Source organism: Kwoniella shivajii, chromosome 1 (genome assembly GCF_035658355.1).
Source record: "Kwoniella shivajii chromosome 1, complete sequence".
In the NCBI taxonomy this organism is placed as follows: Eukaryota; Fungi; Basidiomycota; class Tremellomycetes; order Tremellales; family Cryptococcaceae; genus Kwoniella; species Kwoniella shivajii.
The window spans coordinates 1,383,694-1,397,216 of NC_085908.1; the positions used below are offsets into that span (position 1 = coordinate 1,383,694).

Below are 13,523 nucleotides of genomic sequence, written 5' to 3' on the forward strand. Positions count from 1 at the left end.
GCAAAAAATCAGGCGCGTAATTTTTCGTTATCGTGTCATTTATCTGTTTGTATCATGTACTTGGTGTGAAGATCCTGATTTGCGTTTTGGGTCTTATGAAAGATAGGTTATACCTGTCAATGATCAAGATACTAACGTTCTTTTCTAACCGTGAATTTGATACTGATTTGATGATGTTAGAAGGAATGTGTTGATATCATTTTCATCAAAATAAACAATTGTTGATTTCGTGTTGTGGTCGGATGATACAACAAACATTAAAGTGATATAGAGTACTATGGGATGGAATGGGATGTTTGTGGCGTGGCATTTTGAGTTGCCCTGAAATCACAATGCTTCCTCCGAGCAGATTGAAAATTGGGTTAGATAGATGCATGAGATATCTTTCATGTTGCTATGCATATTCACGCTCAGAAGGTTATGTATGCATTGAAGTGATATTCTGAGATCGTGTTCATGATGTACGAATGTGAATGTACATGTATACGTATGAAAGTTGTGAGTAATTACGCTATTCTCCTTTTTATGCGGATTTCCTTTCCTTCGTTGAAGATCTACGAGCACGGCAATTGGGAGATTTATTTCGTCATTTCATGTAATAGCCATGAAGTAAATGATGGTCTCCTTGAAGCCTTCGTTGTTGGGCAACGGCGAAGATGTATTCGTAGAACACTGGTGATTTGCAGCTTTCACAACTTTGTATTTCAAGTCTCATCTTTCGTTGTCTGTCACGCCTGGCTCGCCAAACGTCGTTCCCTATCGATCGTCTTGCCGCTTTTCGAACCTAAATCAATTGACTGTCACAACGCGATGTCTCCAAAGCTCAAGTCTCTACCGGACCGCCCGACGCTCCCCCAATCAGTCTGTCTAGGCATGGCCATACAGAAGGTCCAAAATATGCTATCGCTAGCCAAGGCACACAGCCTATTCTTGACGCGACGGGTACAGATCACAGTCAAATGACTATAATCAATGAAGCTGGATACAGCGCGATACAATTACTCTAGGGACAAAAAGGTGTTCTACAGCTCCAACTAGTGTCTCCACTACAATGCCCGTTTCCCTCGCCGCACTTAAGCTATTTCGATGACTATCATGCAAGGTCTAGATTCGATGGAGACCAGAAAAGTGGTCAGCGAGCCTAGATGTCTTGGCAGCGTTTTGGTTGTATTAAGCCAGTCACGAAGCCTGTGTGCAATCAGATTCAGACACAATTCGTAGAGGATTGATGTTGCGAAGCCACCTGTTGCCCCGTGTTGCAAGCCTGTCAAGCAACAAGCAAGTAGCGGAAGATCTCATGAGGCGAGAGATTGTTTGAGTCTCACTGGAAAAGTGAAGCACTTATCATAATCTTGCTAGGTAGTACACTGTGAATGGATGGGTATTCCTAGCATGAATCTCAGAGAGGTAGTACTGTAAATGTTTCCCATACAATATGTAGACTTATATTGGGCATTTCGTGATATCCTCGGGGTAATAATATGCCATCCGATGACGACTTGTGACAAGCCCTCTGATCTGGTGACGAGAAGCTATCATGCTTTCAGCGCTGCATTCGCTGCATTCCGATTGGTTTACTATATCAGAATTGCGTGTCTGCTTGTTTGCAGAATCAGTTGAACGAGACATGCGACAATTAGGTACGGGCAGGTGTTCTCACGAGGCAGAGAGGCAGACGGCCGATGAAGCTCATCGAATTATCTGATTCATCGTAGCTGTAATAATGATATCATTTGTTTGTACATCCTTGTCCGCCCGATCATCAATATATCAATGCTGGAGGGTTGTGCGCGAGAATTTGCCGCCGAGCCTTCCTACAGTAACTCTGGACTTTGTCTCGATATATAAAGGAAAAGTCCCTTTCACCTCTCGCTCTGCAAGTGATAAGAGGGCCTTCTGCAATCTTCTATGACAAGGGTGCTCTTCGCGTATCTCTTTTGTAATACAGAAGCCGTTCTTGGCCCCACCTGTCTTCTTACATTCTGGTAACATCTGCTCGAATGAGGTACAAATAGCGTAAATCAATTCAACTCGATTCAACCTTTTTATTCGCACCATTACACCCCACTTCGATTTTCACAACCACTACCACTACAACCTGAAATCACTAGCACAATCATAACAGTTGCACTTTCATTCCCGACACCACAAATAACAATTGTTAAGAGCTAAGTATGTCTGAACTATTACTAGACTCTCAAAAACGATTGGACGATGACGTCCTTCCTTCTTCCGTACCTGAATTACGCGTCTTTGGGAATGTATCAATTCAAATTAACCCTTCTGGTCGCAACAGAAACGTCAGCTATGACGGAAAAACCATTAGCTGGATTGATGACAATGATACACAGTGGGAAATGGAATCAGAAGCGCTCCCTGGTCTGATCGAAAGGCTCAATGCCAGATCCGCGAATCCGAACACTGGCGAAAGACCCGATACTCCCACTAGATCGTCTCATTCTGCAGCGCCTCCCTCATTCAATATAGATGAGGGTCCGAATTTAGCAAATTCATTTCTCGTTCGAGCCCCAGTTCGTTCAACGGTGGTGAGACTGCCATCATCGTGAGTCTACCCCGGGATGTATTGATCGTGAAGCTGTTATACTGACGACGATTACAGGACAATGGTGTCAACAGTGCAGATAAACCTGCCGGAAGTGGACTTGCCACGACTGGCATTATAGATTTCGCTGAGGCTCCTATTGAGAATCAGGAAAACGGCATAGGATCCGTAATCGAGGATAACGGTAGTCTCCAAACGGTCGGCGAAGAATTCGACTTGTCGCACTTTACATGTGGAAACGAAGAAGGGAATTCTATTGATACGACGGGATCGAGATGGATCACAATGACCGATAGTATGGGGAATACGCAGCGATATGAGTTATTCAAGTAATAGGATACATAGTTCACGAAATAGACAATTTTAGAGGGGAGATGTGTAATCTACACAAGGAATTCCGTAACTTCCAAAAAGCCGATTCATAGTAATTGTCTTTTGTCTCAATAGTCAGTAGGGAGTTGGGTATGAATTGGGTTACTGTAAACGATGTCTGCGCCACAGATTCTGAGGCTTTTGGTAGTGATTACTTTCCATTATCCTAGCATTTTCTGCCTGATGTTACACTGAGTAGCGCGAACCTTCTCTTTTGTAAAACTCCCAACAATGTGACTACACTAAGCGTATATTACACTCTCTTTGATGGATCGGAAGGCCAATGCTAGCGATTATAGCGGGGATGTTTACCCCTTGAAGTTCGTAGTATTTGCTCCGGCCGAAAAGCAGATCATCTGGACTCTGCCAATATTGTTCTGGATTTCAGCCTTGGACTTGTCTTCTAAATTACGATTCGTGAAAGGAAAGCTTTCCGATGTATCCTGTTCTAATAGGAGGGCGCCTTCCTAGACCTCTATGACGAGTGAGAATCCTTTGCGTGAAGCTTTCGAAAGGAGCCTTGCTCGCTTCACCTGTCTTCTCAATGGAAAACAGGAGCCTTGAGTTTTTGACAAGGTATAAATAGTCCCCTACTTCATCGTTCTGTTTCTGATCCATCTGCAATTCCACTCATTTTTCCCTATCCTCGCCTTATCACTCACCAATTCAAATACCCTTCCACCTTTCTTACTAAGTCCCCCAGTGAGAACAGGAAAAATGTCGAGAAGATTACAGCTCTCAGAACTTGATGACGCTGATTTACCTTCTACCGTACCGGCTGTGCATGTCGGTTCACGCGGGTCAGTTTCTATCGGGTCTTCCCAGCTCAGAACCGGGGGTATCCCGGAACAATGTAATGGGCTTTCCATCGATGACTTTACGGTCAGCTGGAAAGACGATACTGGCAAATCTTGGACAGCACAATTGACCGAAATCGAGGAATTGCGAAACAGGGTCGGAGCCAAAGCTGCAAAGTAAGCCGAGCGAGATTCTGACGTCGCCACTGGGTCTTCTAACACTGTGCCCTGCATTAGTGGCGACTCTGCTACCAGATCTACGCCTTTGGATTCCTCAATCCCAGCGGTTCCATCTTCACCATCACTGTCTCGCACATTGCAACCAAGTTCACCAAGGGAGTCAAGGGAGCCAATGGTATCAATGGAGTCGAGAGAATCACGAGTGCAGAGACCGCTAAGAGAGCAAATATCAGCAATTGAAACAAGTCGACCAGCCAGTCCAGCTCACTCGCAGCGAAGCAGTCGGCCGGCCCAGACATTTACGGAAGCTCAAGCTGCGATGTTTTTCAACCTTGGGCCCTGGCCTCCAACCTCTGTGAGTGATTTTGCTGGCTCCGATCGATGGTAACGCCCCTCGTACTGATGCCGAATCGCAGAGTCGAGCCGATATCGTTATTGAGGGCGCTGTCTCTAAGGGCAATGAACGGCAAATTAACGATGGTAGCACTGTAAATCAAACCAAGGATACGCTTTCAGAGATTGTACCCGGGAATAACAGTGTTGGACCTGATTCTCAAATGGATGGTTTCGTTTTCGTTAAGGGGCATAAGGAAGAATCAGAAGATGAAGCTTGGGACATAGTTTAGCAGCAGCAAGAACCTGCTTGAAAGTACGTAGACACTGTGAACTCGATAGTCTTTGGTCAGAGCGGCGATCTATCACTATTTCATAAGAAGTTTTTCACGCGGGAGAATTCCACGGCGAATGTAACGACGTCTTGAGCTTATCCAATGTTTGCATTTGCTCTTTCCTGAGATGTGATGTATAGTTTTGTTCAAATTGTTTGTCGTGCTCAGTGTCGCCGAGAATGGGTGGAATGGTAATCACAGCATCTACAGGGATGCATCTTCCATCGATTCTTGAATATATGTACAACTCTCTACTTCGTGATATCATCATATCTTGTTTGACACATCTTTCTATTACTTCTTCTGATCGTTCAATTTACTCCATCTGTTCACTTGGCTTACTTGGCTTCGGAAGCTCCTGCGGCAGCATTACCACCTTGGACGATGACACTGGTGGCTTTCATGCCTGATAAAGCTGTTGAACCGATATTGGCCCCTGTTTGACCAACATCTGGAATTTAAGCAACAATTAGCCAGTATTCGCGTTATTTTCGTGAGAAGTGGCCTGAGGTTTGGTAACTCACCTTGTGCAACGCCTTCTGCTTCTTTACCGAAGTTGTGTTCGACAGCTCGATGACTTGATTGACTAAGAGCTGTTCCAACTGTAGTAGCAGCACCTGCGATACCTTTTGCGGCGATGGTGATTTGTTCCCAACCATCTTCAGCCAATTTTCTGAACTCTGTCTTATCTTCCTCTTTTACAGGTTCAGACTTCTTAGCGATACTATCTGGTAAAGAAGCTCCGATTGATTTGGCCGTATCATGTACGTATGATCCGACTGTATTAGCTCCTGATTCGGCAGATTCGGAAAGTCGGTGTGTAGCATCTGTTAATGCACTAGCTCGCTCTTTGGTAAGGTCTGATGGGGGGGCAGGATGTTCAGGATCGGTTTTGGCGATATGTCTGTGTACAGTTTCATTAACCATAGTCAGCTAACATGCGCTTTCGGAACAATTGTAGCCAGATGCTTGTCCTTTCAATGTGATGCCAATTGCCAGATAAATATATGACTCACCGATCGGTGTAAGCTCCTAATCTCTCGGCTAGAGCTTGACCAGCGGAAGTGACTGCTCCAGCAATAGTTTCACCCCATCTTTGAGTGTGTTTGGCTACTCCTCCGGTCTCAAACTCGTCATCTACAAACAAGGTAGTTTCGTTCCACACTTTGTGTTCTTTGAGAGCCGCTTCGAATCTGTGGGTGAGAGCTTCAGAGGCATCCCATTCACCTTGATTGGCGCTAATGGAAGAATGATCAGCTGGCTGCGAGAACATGGCATTGGAGGTATGCGTTGAATTGAAATACCGTTTATATTGCGAAGATGACGCGATCACGATGTTATATGGTCTGATGTATACAGGATGATGCAGAGATGATGAATGAATATAATCACTCACCTATCCTTCAATCGAAGCTTCACCTGCCCAACAGGTTCACCTCCATCCGCAGCAACCGGAGAGAAGATATAACTTGGATGTTGCTCCTTCGCCTGAACTTTTTGCAAAGGGCTGTTTGGAAGTAAGGGGAATGATGATCCACCAACTGTCAATGTCAAAGTGGAAGATGGATGGGTAGGAGGATTGGCGGGGATGACAGTGAGGTTGAGTTCTCCGGTTGAAAGAGGTAAAGGATCGGAAGTTGGGGTAGGGAGATGATACGCAGTGACGTTGGGAATGGTTACTAGGGTGGTCATAATGGAAGGAGTATCGCGCAGTGAATCGTCAACTTGAATCTGTTGGTCTAGATCATGAAGAAGCAGAAGGATCTTGCTGGATTGATTCAACTGTATCCTCGATCCTCACGTTCACCTTAGTTAGTCACGACACGCGGTTTTTGTCCAATTAACCTTGGTGTGGAGGTGGAGTAGTGGGTGATGACGACGTCATTATAAATAAACAGGTCGTCCCCATTGCTAAATTTGGATTGTAATCAACCATTAGGAATAATTTGTAATCGCGCCCGTCCAGTTCACATCTAGGCACGGTTTATTCAGCATTCCCACTGATTGGCGATTCCCGGAAGATCCGGCGGTAGTTTGGGAAATGAAGTCATTCGAACATCTGAAAAGACGATTGACGACGAATAAAAGAGCCCAGCTCAAATCTCTGAACAGGACTTTATCCCTTTTCAATCCACCTTGATCACATGTCTATTCTCACAAGAACGATAAGAAGAACAACTGAACATATCCGTGCACCATCCTCATTTTATACAAACCGTCTTTTAGCATTAAACTCAACACTTCCCTCCATTCAAATTCGTAGTATGTCAGAGGAAAAGCAAGAAATCACTTCTTGGGCTAGCAAGAGTGGAGATTTCAAACGACAAGTCAGTTCTTTCAGAGATGTCATTGAACCCAATGGTAAATTCCCTCCTGAGAAAGGTAAGTAAACCTGATCAATCTCACAATAATCGATCGGTATGCTAAGTTCTTGTCTCGCAGGGAGATATCACCTCTACGTCAGTTTGGCGTGTCCTTGGGCACATCGAGCGCTGATCGTGAGGCAGCTGAAGGGGTTGGAGGAATTTATTGGTATGTTATTCATGACGGAGGTTGTTTTGATACAAGACATGATCCAATGCTGACCAAACCTTTATTGTCAATATTTCACAGACGTCTCAGTGGTACACCCTCATATGCTTGAAAAAGGTTGGCATTTCGCAACATCATCCGAAAATCCATCACCTCAATCTGAACATTCAGATGATACGTTCCCCAACGCCACGAAAGATAATGTGTTTGGATTCTCACATTTACGTGAACTGTATTTCAAAGTTAATCCGGAATACGATGCAAGATGTACAGTTCCAGTTATATGGGACAAGAAAACTAATTCATTAGTGAACAATGAATCTTCGGAGATCATCAGATTCCTCAACACGGCATTCAATAATGAGATTAAAGGAGAAAAGAAAGAATTAGATTTGTATCCTGAAAATCTGAGAAAAGAAATCGACGAATTGAATGAATGGGTTTACAACGATATTAATAATGGTGTATACAAATCTGGTTTCGCAACTACTCAAGAAGCTTATGAGAAAGCTGTCAAACCTCTATCGGAAGGTTTGACTAGAATCGAAAAGATTTTGAGCGATGGAAGGGAGTTCTTGATCGGAGGTCAATTGACCGAAGCTGATATAAGGCAAGTCTAGGGTTTATCGTCTATATCTCTTTGCATGATTGATGAGTCACTGATATTCGGTCTGAATAGACTTTACACCACTATCATTCGATATGATCCTGTCTATTATGTCCATTTCAAGTGTAACTTTGGCTTGAGTGAGTATTTTTTTCTTCCTGTCTTGCTGTACAGCTATCTCAGAAGCTGATGATGTATATATACGCAGTCCGACGCGATTTCCCTTACCTTCACAAATGGCTTCAAAGATTATACTGGAACAATCCATCGTTCAAAGACACGACCGACTTTGAGCGTAAGTCCAGCTTGATTGCACTAACGAACACAGTGGGTGTGAATTGGCTGACCATTTCTACACGTACGCAGACATCAAGGAACATTATTACTATTCCCACAAACACATCAATCCTTTCAGAATCGTCCCATACGGTCCCAACGTTGATATCGAGCCTCTCAAGTGATGGACGAATATGGTGTAGATTACGAAAGTAATTGAACTTATGCTTCGACGTGCAAACTGTAAATCGGGTGAAAGAAGGTGTTTTGAAGAAACCAGTCTCGTTCATTAAAGAAGAACTGATGTGACAATGTAATGCAAATATCCTCCTACCTTTGGCGTCGATGTACTAAATCTCCTCGGATGGCAATCACTCATCGTGACTAACCTTTGTTCCATATCCTTTGTGTTTGCAATAAAGGCGAAACAGTTGTATGCTCACTTGCCAAATTTACTGAACAACTTTGTTGTTATACAAATGTGTGACCGGTTTTCGACCTGTCTAAGTCATCGCAAGCGAGGTATAGTGGCCTGCTTAGCATTTTTCGGTGCTAGTGCATCTAAAATCAGATATGGTATCTTCACCTCGATCATCAGATTATTCATCTGAGAACCCATTTGAGTATTCAACAGCTAGACCACCAACCGGATTTTCAGCAATAATACCATCTCCTCATCCGAATCCACCTAGAGAACCCTTACCTACTATCCCTCCTACACCTTCGACGACAACGACTGACAACCAGACATCTTCCAAACATTACATTTATCATGACGAGCATGAGTCGAAATATGGACCGGATGAAGCTGAAGTGAAGGCTCTAGATGAATCCTATCATAGATCGGACTGGATGAGTACAGCCCAGACCACAAGTGATTGGTCAAGATCATCTTATATACCAACTTCACGTCCTCCTCAAACTGGAAAATCATTTTTGACCCCTGGATGGACATCAAAGACAACTCCTAAAGTCCAATTCGCAGAAGAACAGGAATTAGCATTTGATAGTCCAAGTGAATTTACACCTTTTCAAACTGCTAAGACTACTGCGTCACACGAGCACAACAGGCTCCCTAGAGGTAAACAAAGTAACAAGAATGAGTGGAATCACACAGAAGATACATTACCCTCTATAATTAGTTTCAGCAATTTGACTAATTCCAAACCAAAGATAAGTAATCCATCTCATTCAATGTCTCCATCGCAACGTTCTTCGCCGTCATCGGTACCAAAACCACCATCAAACCTTGTTCCACCAAGTGTTTCACCAAACATGGTAACTAGAGAAGATCATGATCCATTTTCCGATCCAATGTCATCGAAGAGCGAGATACATCAAAGAGTCGGTTATTCAATCTCCCGGTCTAATACACCTGAAAGCAATATCGATGCTCAACTTCGACTTCAAGACCGAGATGCGAAGAAAAGTCGAAATGAGACTCGCCCTAAAGCCAATACACAGCAGACTACTTTACTTGATCCGACAGACCAAAATAGACTAGGTCGGATGTCAGTTGCTCCTGCAAGATACACTCTACCGCATCCTAGAAGAGATAAACAACTGAAATACGATTCATCCCTTACTCAGCCTCCATCTGCTAATGCAAAGTCAAGTAAAAGAAGACATGCCCTGGATCAAGTTGATAAGAAAGCTCACAAACCCCAATCCAATCATAAAGTCGGCATGGCGGTCAGATCCAAGTTGTTATGGTACCGGATGAAGACATCGAAGGTAGGCAAATCCTACTTGACTTGGAGACCATTCATTTCACCTTGTTTAGCCTTGGTATGCGCTTTGATCTTAACCGTCTCCAACGGGATCAGTACCAACTCGCTTAGCGTTTTCATCAAAATACCGAAAGATGTGTTCAATACGCCACGAACAGGCGCAGGGGATGTACCGATCGGTTTAGGTGCTTGGGGATGGTGTCAATTGAACAACGATGATAACACTATCTGTCAGAGTTATACCAATTCTGATTTCATCAGCAAAAATGGGAATTTCACTATTCCTGCAGAGTAAGCCATTCATTCCTTCATTCGCACTCACTTTCTGGCATTTTTTACGATCTATCCAATCAGTCTCGGATTCGAATTATCCAATATCTAACACAAGCTGACATGTACAAAACGCATAGCTCATCGCTAGATACGTTATCTTCCCTTTTGACAGCTCTAACAAGTCTAACATGGCTTCTAGCCACTTTTCAAATCATGACTGCTTTTTTACATTTCTATTTATTTTTCGCATTATCCATACCATTTAATCATTTAGTAGAATCAACCTTGCCTCGCCTGTCAACCGGTACTACGCATGCCAACCAAAGCGAAAAGAAAGATGATGTAATGCCTTACCACGGTACATCAAGAGCCAAATCAAAGCTGTCCTCTCTTCAACCGAAGATTTCGGGAGAAGGAAAAGACCTCGTTGTAGCGGAAGTCGATTTAAGAGTCAAGTGTGAGAGGATACCTTATGAAGGTTATGAATGGGTTTGGTGGGCTTGGTGGGGTCACAGAAGGTCACCATTACAATCGATTTTTGCACATTTAGTAGGTATTCTGGGGTTAGCAACTGTAAGTGTGCCACTTTCTCAATTTCCAAGAAGCTGTGTTGACCAGGACGAGAGTGGGATCGAGAAATGGCTAGAGAACAAAAAGGAGCTAACGCGAGCCCGTTGTCAGTTCGCCGTCACATGTAAACTTAAGAACGAGATTACGCATTCGACCAATTCTGGTGACATTGAATTTGGGTAAGTAGTCAGAGCGTTTCCTCATTTCCACATCGGTCTACTCTTACTTGATGGGAATAATGTTTCTGACTTGATCACTGTGACAATGCTATAGGAACGGTGCATATATGTCGTTGATGACTGTTCTATTCACTCTGGATACATTCATTCTATCTTTCATATACTTGTTCAACTTTGTAAGTGTTGCAACGGTGATGCTGCTATGGTGTATAGTAATGTTCTAGCTAATGTAACTTTCAACATGTTCATAGAAGTCAAACTTCCATATTTTCCTGAACCCACCATCTCCGTCACCGAGGGTGTTGCTACTTCCACCATCTGAGAAACCAATGCAACATCATCGACGAACAGGCTTAGCATCATTCTTTGCTCCTCATTCCGCTCCATTAGGTGGCAGAAGTTCCAACGGCAAGGCAATTACGAACAGATCTAGCAAAAGTAATGCAGCTACCAGTACGGATGGAAATACAGATACATGGCTTGAAAATACTCTTCCTACCAAGCCTGAACTGGATGAAGAGACAGTCAGATGGTTATCACTATATCCACAAGACATGGAATTAGTTCCACTAATAAGCGGTTTAAGAATGGGTAAACGTACAAACAAATCTGATTTCTTACTGTCCGAAGTTGGTTTATTGTACTTACGACCTGATAATGGTATTCCCGAACAACAAGCGTTATTAGTCCCTCCAAAGGGTGTCATACGGATTGAATTGATTCAAGATGCTCATTTTGATGCACATCCAGACTATCCACCTAGTCTTGCATCTGAATTCCAAGAAGGTCAGATAGCGCATAATAGATTGGAGGTTATGGTCGATATTCTAAGTAGTACTTTCTGGTGGAATGGTATGGCTATAGATTGCAAAGAATTCGTGGAAAACTGTAATACTTGTGTTGAAAGATTGAAAGATAAAGAAGGTAGTATACTGTCTTTTCCTCAACTGAAAAAGAACAACAGACCCTCATACTAAGGGAGAGAATGCGCTTTGGAAGTGAATATCATAGAGAAAAGACACCTTGAACTGGCGTCGCGAGAAGAGTAATCTGCTGTTAATGTCATAATATCTGTACATGTAGTATCTATTTACATAATCATGAATAATCGTGTCAACATACAATGAAAATGCTAAAATGAGACAACTTGAGGAAATGCTTATTGAGGTATGTATCATTGTCAACATTGCCTTGTTGTACTTTGATTGGAAATTCTAAAGACGGCATCCCCAAAACCAATACACCTTCAAGACGTTAGATTATCTAGTTGAATTCTCCTAATACCCTCCTACGCCTTCAACAAGCTCCAAGTATACCATCTTTTTCTCATTCCCCATCAATATCCCTTTATGGTTTCACTAGACGATCCTGACATTCAAGATCTCAACCCCACCTACGTCGCCTCACAACCTCTAATTCACCTAGTAGCCTATTAGTTTCCTCATACCTTCTTTTGATCTCTTTATCCATTCCGCCGGGATCGTCATCTATAACTTCCATATCTTCATCCTCGACCATTCCATCCATGTAAGACGGTGAACGAAGTTGGACAGATGGATGATGGGAATTGAAGGGTGACGAATCAGGATTCGAAGGATGATTCCTATATGCTGGATGAGGTGAAACCAACGTCGAATCTGGAATTAAGGTAGAACCACTATCTGTCGATTGAGTGGACTGGATTTGACAGAAATCCATATGATCTGTAAGATGTTGCGGTTGCAGTTGCGTTTGTGTAGGAACAGGATGGGGCTGAGAATGTAGTTTTGCGACATGCTATGATCATATATCATATCGGTTAGTAATCTTAAAATGACTCAAGATCAAGAAGAATGCCAAGTCAAGAAAGGAAATTCACCAAGCTATGTAGTAACCAATTCTGTTTTTCGTACTCCTGACCCCATTCCTTTCTCATCTCTGCTTCATCCATATCTTCCTCGACTTCGCCTTGTGAATCATCCGCATTCCAATCACCATTTCTATGTTTTTCTTTTTCTTTTTCTTTTTCTTTGAAAGGCGAACTTGACGGTGGTATGTTTCTGATAGGTGAAGAAGACATGACATCGTTTTGTGAATAAGCATTTCTGAAATTTGGTGTGTTATTGGTCGATAATTGTGTATGGGGTGGCGTAGGTTGAGAGAACGAAGTTGACGTTGGATTTGAACAGGAATCCAAATGAGAATGAGAATGAAAAGGGGAATGAGGTGAAGGTAGAGAATGAGGAGCATTCAACTTCTCCCATTGTTTGGTTCTCCTCCTTTCTATCCCAGCCATCGATCTTCTAATCGCACTCGAGCTTGATTCAGCGTGGTTCCGCTCTTGTTGATTGACTTGGCCATTACCATGGCCAGAAGCAGGAATATCGAAGTAATCATGATGTTCTCCATCACCATGAGTTGATTCGAAATTTCCTGCCTCACCTGGAGATGAGAACGACAGATCTTGCCTTCGTCTTCGTTTCAATATCACATCCAATGGAGAAGCGAGATCTGGTTCTAGAGTTGGGGAAGGTGATCTGGGTCGTTTAGGTCTGTGAGGCGGTGCTAGCATTATGATTCGATCGCACCCCTGTTGTTATTCGGTCGATGGATAGAGAGGAAGAAACAAGGAAGATGATTGAGTGACACTGACTAAGCTCGCGCTTGCACTTGTACGGTCAATGTCGGAAATGACCGTGGCTGATGAAAGCGGTTGAGATTTGTTCGTGGATCTGTGATTAGGTCATTTCGCTGTTAATGTATATCTTCCAAATAGGAAGAAAATGATGTCGTAAGA

At 43.1% G+C, this 13,523-nt stretch overlaps 6 protein-coding genes across 6 annotated transcripts; 4 read left to right on the forward strand and 2 right to left on the reverse strand.

The window, feature by feature from the left end:
• Positions 1-2,357: 2,357 nt before the first annotated feature.
• IL334_000540 (uncharacterized protein) lies at positions 2,358-2,896 on the forward strand (the record flags this gene model as incomplete). Its single annotated transcript, XM_062932306.1, has 2 exons — positions 2,358-2,531; positions 2,621-2,896. 2 exons carry the CDS (start codon positions 2,358-2,360, stop codon positions 2,894-2,896), a joined length of 450 nt encoding a protein of 149 aa, XP_062788357.1.
• A 756-nt stretch (positions 2,897-3,652) lies between these two features.
• IL334_000541 (uncharacterized protein) lies at positions 3,653-4,538 on the forward strand (the record flags this gene model as incomplete). The annotated part of the gene is made up of 3 exons (XM_062932307.1): positions 3,653-3,909; positions 3,970-4,267; positions 4,329-4,538. The coding sequence occupies 3 exons, from the start codon at positions 3,653-3,655 to the stop codon at positions 4,536-4,538; spliced, it is 765 nt and encodes a 254-aa protein (XP_062788358.1).
• A 380-nt stretch (positions 4,539-4,918) lies between these two features.
• On the reverse strand, positions 4,919-6,272 carry IL334_000542 (uncharacterized protein; the record flags this gene model as incomplete). Its single annotated transcript, XM_062932308.1, has 4 exons — positions 4,919-5,031; positions 5,105-5,484; positions 5,597-5,818; positions 5,977-6,272. 4 exons carry the CDS (start codon positions 6,270-6,272, stop codon positions 4,919-4,921), a joined length of 1,011 nt encoding a protein of 336 aa, XP_062788359.1.
• A 572-nt stretch (positions 6,273-6,844) lies between these two features.
• IL334_000543 (uncharacterized protein) lies at positions 6,845-8,180 on the forward strand (the record flags this gene model as incomplete). Its single annotated transcript, XM_062932309.1, has 6 exons — positions 6,845-6,962; positions 7,023-7,112; positions 7,194-7,722; positions 7,792-7,859; positions 7,928-8,014; positions 8,086-8,180. The coding sequence occupies 6 exons, from the start codon at positions 6,845-6,847 to the stop codon at positions 8,178-8,180; spliced, it is 987 nt and encodes a 328-aa protein (XP_062788360.1).
• A 388-nt stretch (positions 8,181-8,568) lies between these two features.
• IL334_000544 (uncharacterized protein) lies at positions 8,569-11,724 on the forward strand (the record flags this gene model as incomplete). Its single annotated transcript, XM_062932310.1, has 5 exons — positions 8,569-10,016; positions 10,136-10,571; positions 10,680-10,747; positions 10,842-10,923; positions 10,999-11,724. 5 exons carry the CDS (start codon positions 8,569-8,571, stop codon positions 11,722-11,724), a joined length of 2,760 nt encoding a protein of 919 aa, XP_062788361.1.
• A 406-nt stretch (positions 11,725-12,130) lies between these two features.
• Positions 12,131-13,298, reverse strand: IL334_000545 (uncharacterized protein; the record flags this gene model as incomplete). Its single annotated transcript, XM_062932311.1, has 2 exons — positions 12,131-12,523; positions 12,606-13,298. The coding sequence occupies 2 exons, from the start codon at positions 13,296-13,298 to the stop codon at positions 12,131-12,133; spliced, it is 1,086 nt and encodes a 361-aa protein (XP_062788362.1).
• Between the last annotated feature and the right edge of the window lie 225 nt (positions 13,299-13,523).